At 44.3% G+C, this 21373-nt stretch overlaps 1 protein-coding gene across 1 annotated transcript in view; it reads left to right on the top strand.

The window, feature by feature from the left end:
• The window catches only part of SH3RF2 (SH3 domain containing ring finger 2), a 109826-nt gene that overhangs the window by 47515 nt on the left and 40938 nt on the right, over nt 1-21373 (top strand). The window contains exon 5 of the mRNA XM_090288077.1: nt 7390-7710. Coding sequence (XP_090144203.1) covers nt 7390-7710 — 321 coding nt within the window. The remainder of the gene's footprint in view (nt 1-7389; nt 7711-21373) is intronic.

The raw sequence follows: 21373 nt of genomic DNA, 5'->3' as shown, positions 1-21373 counted from the left end.
CTGGGAGGAATGTAAAGTGGTGTAATCTGTCAGGTCCAAACTCAAATTCATATCAAGAATATGATAAATGTACATCTCCTTTGAATCCGCAATTCCACATCTGAGAGTTTATGGCAAGGTAATATTAAAACAAGTATACAGAGGTACCTGTATAAAATATGCGGAAGTGTTTGCCATAGCATTGTATATAATGGTAAAAAATAAATTAATAAAACACAGAGATAATCTAAAAAAACAACACTTAGGATTTAGTTTTTAAAAATAATGATGATGGCCCTGGCCAGTATAGCTCAGTTGGTTGGAGCATCGTTCTATACACCAAAAGGTTAGGGGTTCGATTCCTGGTCAGGACACATAAACAGGTTGTGGGTTTGAACCCCTGTCAGGATGCATATGGAGGCAATCAATCAATGCTTCTCTCTCTCTCTCAAATCAATAAACATTTTTTTAATTAAAAAAATACAATGTTGATGGGAAAAGATATACTTACCAAAAATAATGTTAGAGAATAATATTCAGTATCAGGGAGTACTTGGTATTATGGAAAAATGTTTATGATTTATCATTAAGAGAAAAAATAATGTTTAATAGGTATAGAGTTTCAGACTTAGAAGATGAAAAAGTTCTGGAGATCTGTTTCACAACAATGTGAATATACTTAACACCACTGAACTGTATACTTAAAAATGGTAACGTGACAAATTTTGTTCTATGTTTCTTACCCTAATGAATAGAAACAAATTAAACTATATAAAACTAGCTTTATAAATATATATATATCGTCGTCGGCAGCCGTCCGTCTCGAGAGACGATGGTGTAGCTTCTTAAGAGTCTATCTGCACCGCCGAGAATGGCTGTGCAGTCCGACTTGGGAGTGACATGGTAGTATCTGTCTCCTCCCGTGTTGAATCGACATCTTGCGATGACGCTGAAGCTACAGAGCCTGGGCAGGGTAATATGGAGGGTCTGCTGTTGCCCATGCAGCAGACCCCCCCTCTCCTCGCAGCTGAAGGATCCAAGGGAAAGACGGAGTCAATACAGCTTGGGTTCAGGTGCGCCGCAGGAGTTGCCGGTGTTGACTACAACGTCACACCGCCTTAGGGACTCCGGCTCCGGATTTTCTGTCGGGGTTTACTCCCTTAGCCTTTCCCCTGAAGAGGTATGCCGCAAGGCAGCGGAGGTTTTTTGGAGTCAGAGTTTTCCTTCTCTGTATATATATATATAAATGGATAAATGACTAAAGGGAAATGTACCAAAATATTAACAGTGATGATCACCAGATGGTGAGCATCTAGATGATTTTCATTTTTTTCTGCTGACTTGTATTTTGTAAATCTTCTGATGTGAGCAAATATTACTTGTTTGTTTTTTTAAAGAAAGAAAGACCATATGCTAGGCTCTTTACCTAATACAACCTGCAGTCCCTAACGTCTGCAGCCTCCAGCCTCCTGCCTCACCCTAGCTTGAAGCAGGTCCTTGCACATTTAAAAGAGAGAATTTATTGGCCTAATGCATTTATTGGGTGCTTACCAGGCATGAGACATTAAAAGTAAGCAGTGGGGAGCTATGAAAGAAGTAAAAGGTATGCTCCCTGCCCTCCAGGAGAGGGAGAAGGAAACAGAACAGAGGCCTAATTGGAGAGAAGGAAGCAGTCCTTTCTTTCATAAGAGCCAAAGCAGGTTCCAAAGTGAATGATGTGTCCAAAATACCATATAGCTTCCAAGGCTCTCTATCCCTCCTCCACTCTGTCCGTGCTGAAGGGATGACAAGTGGAAGGGAGGGATTGAGGAAGGGTCCGGAGAGGCTGGTCTTCTGTCTCTAGTAAATCTTCATTCCCGATGCTTTTCCTCCTACGGAGGGACCTACAAGGTACACCCACCCAACCCTCTCTACTTGTTCAAATTTCACAGATTTCACAAGGCTCAGCTAGAAACTCACTCTCTCCATAGAATTTCAGCAACTAATTGAACACTCATTTATCTCTTCTGAACACCTGATGGGTGTATCACTTAGACTTCACAGACTAGCCTAACACAGAACAAGCACTCCTTAAAAAGTCAAATTGCTCAACAAGTGAATGAGTGGAAAAATATTTAGGGGGTTGCCAGAATAACCAGGAAAAACAATTAGAGAACAGACCGTTGCGTGACCACATCCTAAGCATATATGCAATCATTCAACTAATTTTTCACCAAGCGCTGCTACATCAGGTCCTGTGCTAAATTCTAAATATACAAGACAGACATGGGTCCCTACTTTTAGACTGTAAAGGCAGACATTAATCAAACAATTATAAATGTGATGACTGACACAAAGAATAAAGTGGAGGGAAATCTGCAAGGGAGGGAAGGTGTGATGTGCACCTTCTCTGGGCTGGGGGTCAGCAAATGCCTCTTAAGCCAAGATCTGACAGATAATTAGGAGTTACGTTGGTAAGAATGGTGGGAAGAGTGTTCTAGGGAATGCAGGTGACATGTGCAGAAGTCCTGTAGGATGAGGAACTGTGATATACCCAAGGGACCAAAAGAATATGAGCGCTGAAGCTTAGAGAGTAAGAGAGTGACCAAAAAAGAAAGCCAGGAAGATAAATGGGAGGCAGAATCGAAAGCTTTGTAAACCATCCTGTATTACTGCGGCTGAGCTAGGTTATGCTACGGTAACGAACAGCCCCCAAATCTCAGTGGCTTCACAAAGAGAAAGTTATTTCTCACCCACACTATATGTTCGACACAGAATGATGGGAAGCTCTGCTCACATAAGTCATGCGGGAACCCCGACTAAGGAGGCTATGCAATCTTGTGGCAGTACCGCCTGGGGCGCATGAACCTCCTAGTTTGTGTGGCCGCAGAAGAGTGAGTCGTGTATCAGCAAATGCCTCAGTTCAGATGTGACGCTTGTCACTCCCACTCACAGCCCATTGGCCTGAACCTGTCACCTAGCCCTACCTGTCTTCAAGTCACGTGGGAAGTACAGGGGAGTACAAAGAATATCGGATGAGTATTGTTGTCTCTGCCATGTCGTCGAAGTTTGGAAAGATTTTAAGTGAGACAATGATTCCATGAGATTTGGGTTCCTTAAAGACTGCTCTGGCTACCGTGGGAAGAGTGGAGAGAAGAAAACAGAAAGAACAGTTAGGAGCAACTGCATTGGCTCAGTTAGAAAGTGATTGTGGCTTGGGCCAGTAGATTGGAAACAAGTGGACAGATTCAAGGACCTCTTTGGAGGCAGATCCACTGGATTTGGAGGTGACAGAGGAGAGGAGAGGAAGTGACCAAAGATCATGCTCCCTTTCTGACTTGTGTGCCCAGGTTAGTGGTGGAGCCATTTGCTGGGTCAAGCAACATTGCTAAAGAGGAACCATTGTGTTGATTGGGAGACAGTGGTTAAGATTCTTTATTTTTTTCATGATAACTCATTTATTAATAGTTTGAAAAAATACCTTTTTTTTTGAAATGCTGTGTATTTGAATTAGCTGCAATCTTATCATATGAAGTAAAAATGGAAAGCCATCCAAAATTATAATCTCTGATAAATATACTTATCTTCATGTTGAAATATTTCATTTTTAAAAATTTTATACCTCTGTCATAGAGCATAATTAGCAGCCTGAGCCATGTGTTACTTAATAGTTTTTCCAACAAAAACACTTGAACCTTCAAATAGAAAACCAGTTTTCCATTAATACTTGATCTCCAACAACAAGATCACATGAGCTGTTTTCAGCAAAGGTGCTCAGAGACTCTTAATTCACCTTCTTTATAATTAATAACAGTAGGGGACTAGTTATTGGTAAATAGGTTAGCATTCAAGTGATTAAGAGTCTAAGGGCAGAGATCAGCTACAACTAAACTGATATCTATTTGGATACATGGCAGTGCTGAGATTTCTTTTCAATTGTTCTATTCCCGTTGTCCCCATTGCTCTCCCCTACAACACCCACCCCCCACCCCACCCCTCCTGAGAAAGACAAATACAATATGATCCCACCTATAAGAGGAACCTAAGGAACAAAACAAACAAATAAGCAAAACAGAACCAGGGCATGGAAACAAGGGACGGGAGGGCTGAAGTTTTGGCAGATGAGAGCTCACACAGTCCTTCAAGAAGCTTCTTCATAGTTGGGGTTAGTGGGGAGGCACCAATGATTTCATTACCCATTTTTGACACTCTTTTTTCCCCTCCAAACTTCTACATTTAATGATTATTCATCTGGATACTCTCCCCACCACTTTATTTCTAAAATTAGTAATTACAAGGATCCTCAAGATTATCATCAAACTAGCCATTGCTTCATTTGTTCTCCTAATTGCTAGTAGGGGAAAGATAATCAAACAGTTGCTCTAATCTGGAAACCTGGTTTTCAACAATTACATGGAGTCTAAATTAAGCTTTCTAAAGCAGTACTTAAATTCTGACTTAAATCATTTCGTGAAGACTAGCACTTGCTGAAGGCTCTTTAAAGAAGTTTTGGATTGCCAGTGCCATGCAAAGCAATTAGAAGGAAGGAAAGCTTTCTTATAAGAGTGGCATGGGGCTTTTAGGTGTAAACAGGATTTGTTTTTTGTCAATGCATCATTTGATTTATTGAATTGCACCTGGATAAAAAGGTGCTAAAACAAACACTGAGCTTACACCCATTCTTGTCAGGACTTCTCCAACAGGGCCTGCCTGGGTTATAGGAATCTTGCTCAGCCCAATGACCCTCAAGGATATTGTTTCAAACGAGTGGGTGCAAATTTAAGAGATTTGCCGTCGTCCTTCCCCAGCTGAGCAATTAATCACATTGGCAGACCAAGAGTCACATGGAGCCCTTTGTCAGTGTTGCTGACGGAAACGCTGATGGTGTTGCTCACCTGGGGACAGAACAATTTGGTGGAAGAAGAAAAATTAACTTCATTGTAGCCGTGAATGACTATGAAGAACTTTACTCATTCAATTCAAAGAGTGTCTATTGTCCTCTTACTGGGATAGGTGCTCTGGGGAATAAAAGGACATTGTCCCTACTCCAGACAGCTGTCAGAGCTTGCGTAAACAATTTTAATAATTCCTACTTAGCCTCCCTCCTTCTAGTCTGGAATAACAGCTTTTTATGTATTTATTTTTATTTACATACAGTAAAACTTACACTTTCTGGTGTCTGATTTGATATGTTTTGATAAATGCGTTTGGAATAACCACGCCATTATCAAGATGTAAAGTAGTTCCAACCGCCCCCCAGAATATGAGGTGACGCTGCCCCTTTATAGTCAGCTCCTTCCCTAACTCCCAGCCCCTGCAAACCACTGATCTGTTTTCTGTTCCTATAGTTTCCCTTTTCCAGAATGTCATAGAAATGAAATCATACAGAATGTGGCCTTTCGGGTCTGGCTTCTTTCACTTAGCATAATGCATTTGTGAATCATCCATGTAGCAAGTAGTTCATCCCTTTTTATTGCTGAGTCATATGCCATTGTACAGATGTGCCAGACTTGGTTTATTCATGCACCAGGTGGAAGACATTGTAGTTGCTTCCAGTTGTGGGCAACTATGGTTAAAGCTGCTGTAAACATTTGCATACCATTTTTTAAGTGAGCATAGTTTTCATTTCTCTTGGGTAATTATCTAGGGGTGGAATTGCTGGGTTGGATGCTAAGTATGTGTTTAGCTTTGTAAGAAACTGCCGAAGCATAGCACGAACTTTCAAAAGCATAAATCAGATCTTGTCACTCCTACCTAAATTCGGCCGAAGGCTTCCTTACACTTAGAACAAACCTGAAGCCTCCCAGGTTCTGTGTGATGGGGCCCCTGCCCGGCTCGGTGGTCTCCTCTACCCCTGCTTCTCACTCACTCTGTTCCAGCCTCCTCTTTCTTTCTTGTCTTCCTCTCAAACGAGCAGAGTTTGCCCAACCAACCCCACCCCCGCCTCTTTAAGACCTGTCCACTAGATTACAGTTCCTACCCTCCTCTTCACATTGCTGGTTCCTCTTGTCATTCATATCTCAGCTTAAATGTCACCTTCTCGGCAGGTTTTCCTTGAGCCCCCAATCTAAAGTAGCCACCTCCCCAAGTCATTCTGTCTCACTGCAGAACTCTTACTACTATTGGGTATTTTCTTGTTTCCTTGTTTCATGCTGACTTTGTCATTTATAAGTCACCCCTTCTAAGCCCCAGCTTTCTTATCTTTAAAGTAGATATTATAATGCCCCCTCCCCACCTGATGATTCTTTCACAATATTACAAGCTTCTAGAGGCAGAAACTACGTGTACTTTGACATTTTCGACCTTGGATATTTTAGTCACCTGTACGTTGTCATTGAAAAGTTCTTAAGGGGCTCGCATTCCCTCTTACCTCTATAGTTAAATCTCTGAATTATAATGAGGCAGCTGGGGTTTGGAGGGCACCTGGTGGCAGTCATAATGATGCAAATATGAGTAACTGTCCTGGATATCTTTATTCACACAAACCCATGTTTTATCAACATTAGTTCAGATTTCTGAAGGAAATGAACTCACAGGGGCCCTTGATGGGTGGGGTATTTAAAATATAATGTAGGTAGTAGTTGTGCTAGAACTAGTTGGTGCTAGATTGCAAGACCTGGTTGTTATATTTTCAGGAATTTTGCTAGCCAGTTATTGAACCATTGGTAGATATTTACAGCACAGAAATTGGTAGACTCTACAAATCAGGGTTTTGTTCCTCTGTTAGTTTTCCTGGTTTATCAGCACACCAGTACGAGGGCTAGAACAAAAGAGGTGGGTGATAAGGTGGAAGTGCTTAAAGGAACTCGTAAAAGAGGGTCTGGGCACAAACATTCAAGGTCCTGAGTGGATTTCCATCCTGGCTCGCACACGTATCAAATGTATGACCTTGAGCTACCGTGTCCATGCATTATCCCACAAACACTCACTCAGCACCCACTCTGGGGAACAGCAGAGACGCTACCAGTCCAGCGGGGTGAGGAAAGTCAATGATCACAGGATGAGCTGAAAGCTGCTGTGATGGGAGAGTGGGAGGCCAAGGGGCACCAGGAAGGACAAGCAGCCAGCCGAGGGGACTGAGAGGTGGCTGAAGGAGGAGGAGAGGAGTCCACTAGGTGGAAAGGGTTGGGATGTGGGGGAGCAGTGGGGAAAGGAGGACTTGCTTCCCAAGAGTGAAGAGTATCATGGCCAATTTTTACACTTTGGACCTCAGCAAAGGAGGGAAAGAGTAGACACACTTTACAAGAGCGTTGTAAGAACATACTGATGTAGCAAAGAAGCTGGAACGCATGGATCAAAGCTGGAAGCTGCCCGAGGAATGCCGAGTGAGGTGGTGGCATCTGAACCAGCTTCCAACTACCCTGGCTAAGCCTTCACCGCTCATGTTAGATCAGGGAGACTAACTTCTCATCAAACCTTTTGTCTTTTCAGCCAAACCTCACGGCGAGGCACCTGCTTGAGAACAGAGGCCGTCAGCTATCCCGCACAAAAAGCCTGTCCGTGGTGACCTCGTCCTCCAGAGGCAAAGCCGTCAACACACCCACCCTCCGAAGGATTCCTGGGTCTGGGAGGAAGGGGCCCGGGCAGTTCTCCATCATGACGGCCTTGAACACCCTCAACAGGATGGTCCATTCTCCCTCGGGGCGCCACATGGTGGAGATCAGCACCCCGGTGCTTATCAGCTCCAGCAACCCCTCCGTGACCTCCCCGCATGTGGAGAAAGCGGATGTTCTCACCGGCTCTGCAGGACAGGTAGGCAGCAAACCCCAGGGCACACCGGGGTTGCCGAGTGACCCACACCATGTCACAAGCACAGTCGGATGTTTAGCACCTGCACAATAGTAATTAACATCATGCGTATTACGTGCCGGAGTTGTGCTCTCATTTTGTCCTTGAAACAGCCTGTATGTTAGGTGTTATAATTGTTATCCCCACTTCACAGATGAGAAAACCGAGGCTTAGAGCAATTTAACCCCATTTTCTAGAGAGGGTCCTGGCATCAAAATGTGAACATGTACTGTTCCATCCTCTGGCAAGGTATTAGGCATCATGTGGAAAAGAAGAAAAAGAAATAATGGGTTATTGGGTGTTTTCCGGACCAGCTACATAATTTGTAGGACTGAGTGAAAAATTAAAACACAGCTTCCATGCTCAGAAATCATTAAATATTTCAAGAAGACAACAGCAGAGCATTAAACCAAGTAGGGGGGCCACACGTGTCACATACCCATGAGGCCAGGCCTGGGTGTTTTCACATGGAGCATCTAATGAGGGACTCTGTGTGCAGTGCTCAGCGCAATGCCAGGCACACATCAAGCACCCAAGAAGCATTAGCTCTTAATACTGTCATTAACAAGCCTGGTCACTGAGTTGCTGACTGAAGGGACCTAAACCAGGGGGCGATTGTGCCACTCCAGAAGCGGAAGTACTTCTAACAGCATGTGGCTATTTAGGTTGAAGGGCACTTGAGAAGATGAAGGACTGGAGGTATGAGGCAAAGTAATTAAGAACTGCGTGTTGGGTCTTCTGCTGAAAACACTCTTTGGAACTGTGCAGGTGGCAGCTTGAAAGGACAAACCTCAACTTGCACTGATGTATGTGTGTGTGTGTGTGTGTGTTTAAAGCGGTACATCTTGTTTTTAAACATGAATCTCTACCTTGGGATTAAATGGCTTAATTGGACTCTAATCCGTTTTCAACAAGACAGCGAGGAGGAGAAAGTCAAGGGCTCCTGGAAGGCCTGGGTGCTGGTCTAAAAGGAAAACAATCCTCTTTTATTACACTTCATATCTTACGCCACTGTCTGGATCACTGAGAGGCTGGCTGTTCACGTAACTCTGTCCACCACCCGTGCTACACACTCACACATGTAACTATACTTTCCCCTCCATATACACTCTCCTCACTTTGAAAAAAAAGAACAAACCATAAAACTCCTGTTCTGCACACATTCCGAACTCTTTCTTACAAGTACATACACGCTTTGCGCCCAGAGTCCTCCCTCCGCCACACACACACACACACACACACACACACACACACCAGGCCTAATGACTCACAATTAAGCCAAAGAGTGACAGAGTTTTTCTGAAACTGTTCTTTATATAGAGACAGAGATATATAAAGTACAGCCCACACTCAGTGGATGTAGCTGGCTCACCCAGCTGTCAGTTGGCTTCTCCAAGGATTTAGACAAGTCACTTTCCATGTGTCTCTTTCATCTTTCTTCCTGCTCAGTTACCTCTTCTACGGAGAGGCTGGTCAGGAGGGGAGAATCCAAGTAGGATTCGAAACAAGTAGTACCGCTGTCTTTCTCCCTAATTTTCACAAACAGTGAGAATTCCAAAATGTGGCAGATGCATATCCTACCCCCAGGGAATCCCTGCACGGTATTGATAGATTTTTCCCCATTCAGCTGGCTGTGGATTTTAGGTATTTCTACATTTTTGCCAAAGTGTTGTCAAAAATTCTTAAAATGTTCCACTTGTGGACTACATCTGATAATGAATGCAAAGCTGAATAGAAGATGGGTTCCGCTGCTTCCTTTTTCTCCAACGTCCTGGAGAGCTGTGCTGGGCTCTAGCTTATCACGCTGCCCCTACCTTCCTCACCCCAGTACCTGCCCAGTGCCAAGTCCCTAAAAGGTGCTCAGTGAATCAAGGAATCAGCACTTTTGACTTAAACATCTGCGCAGATGGTGGTAGCATATACTTAGGGAATATCGGAGAAGGAACAGTTTCCTACAGAAAGCTCACAGGTCAGTGTTAACTCTTTCAACCAATAAACATCTGTTGAGTATTGCAGCGCACTAGTAACCATGGTGAGCACTGGGGATTCTACTACCAAAACAACAAGAATAGCAATAATAATCTCACACATTTATTGAAACTAATAGGTAGAGAGATGACAGAGAAAAAGAATAATATCCTCTGATAACAACACCTTTTTGACTGAGTTCTGACCTCCATCCTATAATATGGTAAGAGCCTCTGTAGAAGTATTATCACCACTTTATATCAAGATGATTAAGTCCCCAAGGGAAAGCTTATTTGGCCCAAGCTCATGTAGCTAGCAAACAGTGAGAGTCTGAATTGACCCTAGTATTGTCTGATTTTGGAGCATAAGCTCTGTCACTGCACTGTGCCCTCAACAGAGACCTCGTCAGGCAACATCATTATGTCAATGCCTTACCTTGGACGTCTGTAGCTTCCCTTTTCTTGGAATCTTCCCTTAACTCCAAGGCCTTCCAACATTCTCTTCCTGGCCTGCCCCTCAATAAAAGTTTTGCCCTAAGTCATTTGCACCTGGAGAAGGTTTTCGTTTGCTATCATTCTGTTCCTTTATAAACTCCCTACTGTGTCCAAGCACTGTGTGAGGTACTGAAGGCCCCTTAAGGGTGAGTTACCCTTAAGGAACTCACCATCTAGCAGGGGTACAAAAAATAAATGACTATAGTGGCATCAGGCTTCCGAAAGGGAGATGAGGACCTTGACAGCACCCATGCTGACTTCGGTGGTGAGTAGACTCGGAAGTCAACAACACAGAACTGGAGACTGAGAAAAATAGTCCCTTTTCAGTCCCCCCACCCCGAGCCCCTTAACGACATTCAGAAGGTCTCAGCTGGGCGCCAGTCTGGCTGTAACCTCCCCACCCCTTGCTGATCTCCTGCAGCAGGACGAGAGAGCAAGGCACCAGGCTTGGGGCTCCGGGCAAGCTATTGCCCATCTCTGAACCAAGTCACACCGTGTGTTTTTATTATTTATTTGCATATTGGAATGTCAGTGCCTTCTGTGACTGTGGTGGAAAAAGTCCAGGAAAATTTTTTAGGAGCGAGTCTCTTGAAAGCATGTCCAGACCCCACCAATGAGATGGGGTCAGGGGGAGGCTTGAAAGAGTAAGGAGTCAGTTTTCTGAAAACATCTCTGAAAACATCCCTGACATCATCCAGTTTAATAGCCTCGGATTATCCTTCAAGTCTTAAACACCAAAGGGTAGTGATTATTGCCTTCTCATTGAGAGAAGCCTGAGCAAGGAACTTGGTTCTCCTATTGTCATTGTGTCCCCTTGCCTGTGGGAAACCACCTGATGCATCTGGGTAGGATGCCAGGCAACAATCTCAGATGAACTTTGGACAAAAGACAACTGTACCTTCTCTCCACAGTGACTGAATTTCACCCCAAACATCACAGCTGCTAAGTATTTTTCCTCCCCTTCTTCTATCCCATCATTATTGGGAAGGGGAAGGAACAGTGTCACAAAAATTAAAATTTAAATAAAAATAACTGTGCTTGAAAACAGAGTTCAGAATTAGACTTGAACACGCTGAGTAGATTGCATGGGAAACTGTGGTGGAATAGGCTAAATGGAGAATTGGAACAAGGCAGCGGCCTTTGGGGGAGCCCTGGAGATTATCTGCAGGTCTGCCTTAGGAGAGTGAGAAGGAAGCCTTAGAAAGAGAAAGAGTATCCATTGCATGCAACCTGAGTTAGACAGAAGTCCTTCATCAGTGCCTTTTTGTTTAATTTAAGATTTTATTTTTATTTAGTTTTAGAGAGAATGGAAGGGAAGGAAAAAGAGAGGGAGAGAAACATCAATGAGTGGTTGCCTCTCCTTTGCTCCCAACTGGGGCCTGGCCCGCAACCCAGGCATGTGCCCTGACTGGGAATTGAACCTGTGACCCTTTGTTTCACAGGCTGGCGCTCAATCCACTGAGCCACAGCAGCCAGGGCCATCATGCCTTTTGAAGGGAAGTCCCAATATCCAGGCCTGCCCTGGCAGTTCTGAAATTGACTTGTTCAGGATGTGCAGCCTGCTCACCCCCTGTGCCCCACACTCACAGAACAATGAGGAGTCATGTTTTCTCTAACACTGGCCTTTGGAGGAGGTGCTGCTCCTTCCCACCCCAAGCCAGGGAAAGTAGCCTCTTTCTCCCCGCCTCACCCTACTGTCAATCCTTCCAACACCCTCCTTCAGGCTGTCTCTCCCCCTGTACCCCAGATCCAGGCTAGTGGAACTGCTATACAACTAGAAAGGCTGTCATCAGTCCAGAGCTCTCTCTTTTCCTCACCTCCTACATTTGGTTAGTCAGCAAGCTCCTTTTGCCACCTAAATAGGTCTTACTTCTGTCCATTTCATCCCACTGCCTCAGTTTTAGTCCTCATCTCTTGCCTAGACTATTGCTTCTCCCAGAACTGTGCTCAATCACTGCACCTCGCCTCACCCACCCCCTCACCCCCATTCACTCTTCCAACTGTGGCCTCCATAAGAACCTCTTAAAAACCCAAATCCATTCAGCTGCTTCCCTTCCCCAAATCATTAATGGTTACCTAAAGCCCTCAAATCTAGAAACTGTAATAGATGACTTACAAACAAGTACGACTAGAGCAGGCATTGGTATACCCATTTTACCAAACAGGAAATCTTTGGAGAGAAAAATTAGGTAGCTTGCCCAAAGTCTCAAAGCTAGAAAAGACCCAGAATTTGAAGACAGACCTGTGCTTCCCCCCTAAGCAAATGAAAGCATTCTAGACCCTCCCTGATCTTTCTACAGTCCCCATCCCAGCACCCTCAGCCCCCCATACACACCACACACACACCATGCACATGTGCATATACACACACACACACAGAAGTGCACTCCCAAAAAAGTTGCAGTGAGCAGTGCAACATTCCTAAGCATAGTACATAAGAGGCCACCTCTTTGCTTTTTGTCTTTATACCCAGCATGGTGCCTGCATTATTCTGAGCAATGAACAAATATTTGTGGAATAAATAAATGCCATTCCTCCAGGAATTTATTTTTGATGCATTTGCCTATCATGATCCTATCCATACTCCAAAGCCCTGCACACATACCATTCATTCAAGGAAGCCCTTGCCTCCCCTCCTCTGCAGAATTAATATCTCCCCCCTGTGTTCACAGTGCATGGGTTATACTCTTGTTCTTTGTGCTATAAATATCATGTGTAATCTTACCGCCTTGCTCACAGATTGAAAACTTAAGGGTAGGGATGGTGTTTTATTCATTTATGTTGCTGTTGACTTTCCAAAACCCCAAGAAAGGTTTTTATTAATACATTTTTCCTCAAGAATAAAAAACAAAACAACAGCCTCTGACTTATTAAATAATTACCAATCTTTTCCTCTCTTCTGATTATCCAGAAAAAGAAAAAAAAAGAGATAAGATCGAGGGGAAAAGGCAGGTCATATAAGTCAGTGTAAGGAATGCAATTCCCTGCCCCTCCCCGCTACCTGCCCTTCTCCCATCCCATCCCAGGATGATAATGACAAGCCCCAGCATCATTCCTGGGCTCCTGGGAAGATGAGCTGTCATGCATCGTGGGGATTTCTGAGGTCTATAAAGCTGACTCTACTTTTGATCCTCTTTTTGAAATATTCTGAATAAAGGGATTTTCTTTATTCACTTTATTCAAGTTCAAGGAGCTTGAACTGTAAGTCCAGACCCTCTCCTAGGGTGTCCCTTTGCCTTCATCTTTCATAGGAATTTCCCTGCCCAACTTTACAGTACTCATGCATGCCATGAAAGACAGGTTTTACTTAGTATTAAGCTTTTTTTTCCTTTGAACACACTCTCAGTCTAATTTATAGTATTTTTAGCTAGTCCTCCTTCTAAGGTACTTTACAGAAATAAATTTGTATCTAGAGGTGGAATTTCTAGATTATACGTTGACTCTGTGGTTAACTGAAGAACTACCAGTTACTTCCAAAGTGATTGCATCATCTTACATTCCCATCAATAGTGTATGAGGGTTCCAGTTTTTCTACATCTTCACTAACGCATGTTTAATTATCTTTTTCATTATAGGCATCCTTGTGGATATGGAGTGGTAGCCATTGTGGTTTTGATTTTCATTTCCATGATGGCTAATGACATTAAGAAGCTATTCCTGTGTTTATTGGACATGTGTGCTTTGGAGAACACTCTATTCCTATCCTTTGCCTATTTCTTAACTAAGTTATTTGCCTTCTTCTTATTGAGTTGTGTTCTTTACATATTCTAGATGCATGTCTCTTATCAGATACATAATGTGAAAATTTTCTCAGTCTATGCATTGCCTTTTCACTTTCTTGGTGGTGTCCTTTGAAGCACAAAACTTTTTAATTGTGATGAGGTCCAATTTATCTACTCTTGCCTTTGTCACTTATGCTCTTGGTGTTATATCTAAGAAAACACTGCCTAATCCAAGTTCACAATTATTTACTCCTATGTTTTCTTCTAAGAGTCTTATACTTCTAACACTTATATTTAGTTGTATGTATGTCATGAGGTAGGGGTCCAAATACCATCTTTTATATGTAAAAGAATGCTTCTTATTTGTGTTACAATTCTGGTGTTGTCCGCCTTCCCATCCATTATAAGGTTCCCCATTAGCATTTCACCTAATGACTTCAGGTATTATTCATGAACATATTTCATGTGGAATTGAAAATGGTGACATTACAAATCTGTCATTCTTCCTATAATCCTTCTATAAGATTGACTACTACTTTCTGAGAGCTGATTATATATAAGATGCTATACAGTATTCCCTCACTTATTGCAGGTATTACATTCTAGACACCGCCCCCCCGCAATAAGTGAAAATCCACGAAGTAGGAACCTTACATTTATTTTAGTATTTATATATATTTTAAGGCTTTATAAATCCTTCCCACACACTTATAAACTGTTCCCAGTCCCTTACTAACCTTTCCCACTCTCTTATTAACCTTTTCCACACTTTTATAAACACTACTTATGTTCTTAAACATATTCTACACTTTAAACCTACGTAACTTTAACAACATACGTATACAGTACCGCAAAATCCCACAATATAGCAAAAACTCTGCGATAAATAATTAAATATAATATTTATTAAAAATCCCGCGATACAGTGAGGCCACAATAAGTGAACCACAATATAGAGAGGGACTACTGTACTATGAGTTTTACCTAAATTATTTCATAATGATCTTAAGGGCACATCATGGGCCCTCGGCATATACTGGGGAAACCAAAGCTCATGCCTCAACCACTATATTCTCACATCTCTCTCACTCTCTCTTTCTATCTCTCTCTCTCTCCTTTGCTTCTGGCATTCCCCAAGCTCAAAGACAGGGCTCATTCCTCACCCTTTTCCCACCTAACGGCTACTCCTTTTTCCACTGGCTACTGTCAGCTAGGCTAATCTTTCCCTGCCTGCCTGTGCCAGTCTCCTTATTTATATCCTTACCACTGCCCAGAGGCCGGCCCTTGGGTCCTGGCCCCTTCAGTCCCTCTCCTTCTCTCACCTCTCGTGAGGTCTGGTTCCCACACCTAGGCTAAAACCAGGGGGGAAAGGCCTAGGTTTGTAAAGCCAGGAGAAGGAAGGGCTTCAGGGTTAATGTAGGGATGGCCAATGACTTTATTTTTCCAAACTTGGATTTATATACTGGTTTTGTGTTCCTGTGTCCAGAAGAGAAGGGGCATAATTCATAATGTGAAGGATTTCATGAGGTACAAGGAGAAATGTCTCCTAGCACAAAGAATGTTAGAAACTAAGTACTGAAAACACTGAAGGGGCCTCTTCTTGTTGGGTTTTGGTTTGCTTTGTACTTTTGCCTGTAGAGAAAGGCTCTCAGTCAGGCAAAGCTTCCTGCTGTGCTTTTGCTGCCTAATAACTGACATTGAACTAAGTACTGCACCCTGTTGAGCCTTGGTGACCTCATCTGCAAAACAGGTAGGTCCTTCCATGCAGGGCCTTTACAAGGATTAACCATAACTCAATAAGCTGTAACCACTGCTGTTACCTCCTTCCTTCCAAGCAGAGATGTTGGAGCACATCATCATTGATGTGATTGAAGAGAATCCTGACTTAAAGCAGGGAATGATCCAAGCATCTTCCAAAATCTAGATGACCCCTCCTATCTGAATTCCCTAGGTGTATTTTTCACAACTACTAACAGATATACAGGTGATATTGTCTCATTTTATGGGGAAGAAAACTGGCAGGAAAAGGTATGACAGATTCAAGGTCATCCCCCCAAAAATAAATATATAAGCTAATTGCAATTTAAGATAGACTAAGAGTCCCTGTGTCACTTAATGCCTCATTCTTGAGCCACATAGTCCCAGTTGCAGTAGCCATTATTACAAGACACCCAGTTAGGCCTAAAAGAATCTGATCCATCCCCCCCCCCCCCCCCACTGACTGCATGGCCCTGGGCAAGGCCCTCTGGGTCCCCAGGTCCTAGCTTTCTCAGTTTCTGGGTGGAATGATAAAACTGACCTGGCAGAGTATCCTGTTGCTTAATTAGTTAACAACACACTCTGAATGTAGATCACATCAGGAGGAGCTGTTCCTATTATTTGGTTAATGCTGCTCATTGGTGTGATGCCTCCTGCTGCTCAAGCACACATTCACACAAGAGACCTGTGTCCTTTCTGTCTACTGCAAAGCCTTCTCGGCCCCAGCAGGTGCAGGCAGAGTTCACTGAGGCAAAGAGCTTTTTAGCAAAGAATTTCCCAGCACAGGCAATATAGTGAGAAAATGTGAGCTTTGAAGGCAGTCAGCTCTGGGATAGAAAGCTCCCTCTGCCCCTTACTGAGCAGTATAGCATTGGGCAAGTTACATGATCTGTTTGGGCCTCAGTTTTTTCACCTGTAAAATGGAACTGATGATGATAATTTTTTAACTTCATAAGATTGCCGGGAAGATAAAACAAGGCAATGCATGTACTTGAGATAATGGCCAGGGTTTGGCAGCAGTAAATAGCTCAATAACTGTTCACACTGTTATTAACATTGGATCAAGTCAGGAAGCTATAACTATTCCCTAATCCTACCACTCAGGGTGGGTGTGTGCAAACAGGCCTTTCTGAGTGTGACATTCAGCAGCCACACACTTCAGAAGGATGATCTGTCAGAGCCTGCCTCAGAGTGCAAGAGCTTCCCAAAGTCCCTGTGCTTCCTTGATAAGCAGTGACAATTCTGGAAGGAGAGAAGGAGTGTGACTTTTGGCTTGTATCTGGGGGGCCCCAGGGGCAATGGCTCTTGCTCAGCTCAGACCCTTGGCTATAATCCCCAGGGGAACCCATGGGTGGCAAGCCAGAATGACTGTAGGAAAAAGGAGTCTGGACAAAGGAGGAGACCAGGATGGAGACTAAGGCAAGGTCCCCATTTTCTGTAGGCACTTTCAGCTTTTTCTGTGAGCCCCTCCTCACCTGGGATAGTAGGTCCTGGCTGCCCAAGCCCCTCACAGCCCACCAGTGAAGCAGCCCACAAAGAGTCTCAGGGCATCCCCATGTACCAGGAACAGGTGAGACAGTGGACAAGATAGATGTGGTCCCTACACTTATGGACCCTCCAGGCCAGCAGGAAATATAAATACTAAACAAAGTATTATAAATACTTGATGACAAGATTATGAGTGCAAAGAGCTGTGAGGTTCAAGGATGAGGTTTGGAGCCTGGAAGGGAGGGTCCACCTCATCTGGGAAGTCAGGGAAGTCCACCTGGAGGAAGTGATCTTCAGATGGAGACCTGGAGGATAACAGAAATCAGCCAGGTGAAAAAAGGAGGTGAGAGGAGGCCCTGCATGCACCTTGCACCAGAAAACACTTGCACTCCTGGTGCACTGGGACACTGGCTGTGCCCGGATCCCCAGACCCGCCCATGCGCCCTGGGCTCCTCTGGGGAAAAGCCTTTCTGGTTTCTGGTGACCAAAGCAGATTCAGTAATTAATCCTGCTGTTCAGCACACTTCCTTGATTCAGCATTTCTCCAATGAGAGGTTAAGCTTTACATCATCTTTTTGCCCAATTAATCCTGACAGGTGAGCTGCTCTGGAGACCCAGCCCTGCCCAGGTGAAAGAGGGAGCAGCCTCGCCTGAGCCTCAGACATCTTAGCACAGACTCTATAGCTCTGGGAGCCAGAAGCAGGGATAATGGATAGCCAAGGCCTATGGGGCCCACAACACACACACATTCTCTCTCTCATAGAATTCAGCAAGAAGGAAAAACAAGAGAAGCAAAATGAAATAGAAGGGCCAGGGAAAGGGAAAAGAGATGTATACAAGGCCACAGTTGGGGATAAGGAGGGTAGTGTAGAGAAACATGGGGGGCCCAGGGAACGTGGCCCCGTGGCTCAACACTGCAAGGCCTCAGCTTCCTCATCTTAAAATGGGAAAACTAGCATCATGCACAGAGATCTGTTAGGGAACTGAATGCGATATTCATATATAGAAGGATTTCTCAACCTCAGCACTGTTGACATTAGGGGCCGGATAATTCTCTGTTACAAGGGGATGCCCTGTGTACTGTAGGGTATTTAGCAGCATCCCTGGCCTCTGCCTACTAAATGCCAGTAGCACCCACCACTCAGCTGTGGTAACAAAAAAATGTCTCCGGACATTGTCAAATGTCCCCCTAGGGTCAGAACTGGCCCCAGCTGGGAACCACTAATATGCAGGACATCACTCAGGGACTGACATACAATAAATGCAGAATAAATGGCAGCTAACATAAGGCCTGTGTGAGACAAATGGCCCTTCTGAATAGCCACAGCAGACCCCTTCTTTCCAAATGCATGCCAGGAATAAAAGGGCTTTGGAGAAACCTAGAACTTCCCAAAGATGGAAACATGCAAACAGAGATGCACGTGCCCCTGGCTGGAGAAGTTGAAGGTGTCTGTATATTGAGTAGATTGTGAGAACAGGTCTACTTTCCACTATGCTCAGCTTGAAGGAAAAGGAGCTAATTTCACAGCACAAGTAGCTGGTGCCAGACCCAGTGCCAGGGTCTTGCATACGTCCGGCCTCCATGAGTATGTGAAGAGATGTTATTTCCATTTTAGATGGAGAACCTGAGACTCTGAGAGGCTCAAAGTTACTCAGCAAATACCTTTCAGGATTTGGGTCAAAGCCTGGGTCTGACTGTCTCCCAAACTCTTGTTCTTTCTCAACCCAAGTGGCAGTAATGGGCTTTTCACCTGCTGACTTCATTGTTCACAGTGAGAATTGAGGAGGGATTCTGGGGCAGCCACCAGGCTCAGTGAGAAGAACAATGGGGTTAATTAGCAATGTCTGTCCTGGGCTCAGCAGTAGGACATGGAGGCACTTTTGCTGTGTGCTTGCCATCTCTATACAGGCTCATAATCCGAGATGCAGTGATTCTCCATCATCCTAGCTGGGGCTACTCTGGGCTGCAGATAGCCTGGGTTCATGCAGCAAATAAGCTACTGTGCTGTACACTTTCTCGGGGCATGAGTTGAAAGACAGGTCTTCCCCTAAGGTTTCTTCATAAGGGTTTCTACAGAGGGCACAAAAGGGGCGTGTTCTTAACAGATCGTTCCCATGGAAAAGCAAGATATGGGCTCCTATCACAACCCTTTATTAATGCTTCGGAAATTTTATTTTGGGTAACAGTGCTCTCTAAAAAGAAAGGGAAAGAGAAATTTCTAAGGGAATGGACCATATTTTTTCCATAGGAAGAGTTTATTGTATATCAAAGCACAGGCTTTGGGAGATACAATATCCATCCTCCTTCTTTTCCCACTCCAAAACAATCAAGCCCTGGTGGAAAATTGCACAACGAGGTGCATAATAAAACCTGCTTACATATGCAGAGAACATTGCAGACACCAGTTTGTCTGTTTCCCGACACTTGGGCTAGGGAAGGCATGCTTTCTCACGGCTGAGACTGGGGCAACTCTGAGGACACAGGGCAGAGTCCGAAACAAAAACAAACCATTCCCACTGGCCAGGCTCAGCTCAGGCTTCCCCACCGAGTTCCTGTGCCTGCCCTGCTGCCTCGGCCATGGCGTGGACCAGCAGTGACTAGAGAAGCCTTGCTGTCTTCCTGGGCCTGTTCGCAAACATGGTGCACCTACCATATTCCCATCATCCATTCATTCGGTAAAGATTTACTGAGTCCCTACAAGTATTTCCTCTCTGGCCCTTGAAGGATAGAGTAACTGGTGCCCCCTGGCCCCTGCAGGGTTAATCCCAGCTGAGCCTGACATGGACAAATGTTCAGTAAATGTTGGTTGAATTTGTGAGTGAAGACATGAGTAAACCCCAGTGAATGTATATGTACCAGTGTATATGCACCCATGTGTATGCGCCCATAAACATAAACAAGAAACTGAATAATGTATGGATTCAGTGATTGAAAGATTTGATGAAAGAAGATATGAGTATGAATGAGGGACTTATCAGAGCAAGAAATAAAGAAGTATATATGTGATTGACAGGCAGGGTGAGTAAGCAAAGAAATGCAAGCTCTGGGGTCTCTACAAATGTCACAATACAGGGATAAAGGGTGTCACTGCCACACTCTGCTAATCTCATCATTTTGCCTTGCTTGCTTAGGCCCTGCCAGCCATGAGGATTTTGAGCTTAATCAACTCCCTCCCTTGCTGAGGGTGCGCCCATGCCTTAGCATCTGGGGCTTCTGTCAGGAGGACAAAAACACCTGCATGCCTGGGCTTAAAGCCAGGTGGCCGTGCCTCTGAGACGGAGGCCTCCCACACATGGAGAAACCATGCCTTCAGCTCCTCTGTCCTCAGCTCCATAGCTTCCATGTGCTACAGGTGAATAGGACCTGTTTTCTAAAGCTGAGTGGCCCACAAAGGCCTGTTTCCCAGGTACAAGTGATGGGTCACGTCAGTTTGGGGTGAAGATCATGGCCAAGGTCATCCTAGCCAGAATCTAAAACACCTTATCTATGCAGGTCGCTCCAGTTATTCTGTTTCCTTTGTAGTACACTTTGATTAGTCTGTTTCCTTGCTTTTTGTTCTGTGATTGTTGTTTTGCCTGCTCCCTCACTAGAACATAAGCTCCATGAGGACAGAGCCAGACACATGGAAATCTCAATAAATATTTGTTCAAAATGAGTGAAAGATAGTTTGGAAAACAAGTCAAGTAAACCAGCCACTTTAGCTACCAAGGCATGATTTCCTCTCCCAATGGTGGACCTGACCTGACCGGATCCCATAGGTAACCTTCCATGCGCCATTTCCCCTTCTTGAAGATTAAAAAAGGCTTTCTTCAAGGGCCCTTCCAGCTCTTCTGTTCTCTGGGTCTAAAGCCAAAGGAGGGGGCTTCGGGTTTTTCAAGATTCACATAGTGAACATGAACCCGAGTCCCCTAGCTGTTACATAAGAGACGGCCTTTTTATCTGGCTTGTGATGGGGTAAAGTGACACTGGTGTGGTGACATCTGTTTTGACTAACGGCCATTGGCCAACACTTGTGACTTTCCAAATGCTGTCATACCTGCCTCTCGGGCTTTGCCAAACCTCTGCACAGAGCCGAAGTGCATCCTGCTGTCTATGCCTTATGAAAGGTGTAAAAGCGTGCCCTAAAACCCCCATGATGGAAATGACCGGGAAACAAATATCTTCACGGGTGTCTTTGCGGGCTTCCCAGAAACTGC

The sequence above is a fragment of the Furipterus horrens genome, unplaced genomic scaffold (genome assembly GCF_987537825.1).
Source record: "Furipterus horrens unplaced genomic scaffold, mFurHor1.1.pri manual_scaffold_10, whole genome shotgun sequence".
Classification (NCBI taxonomy): domain Eukaryota; kingdom Metazoa; phylum Chordata; class Mammalia; order Chiroptera; family Furipteridae; genus Furipterus; species Furipterus horrens.
This window is presented reverse-complemented; position numbering and strand designations above follow the sequence as displayed.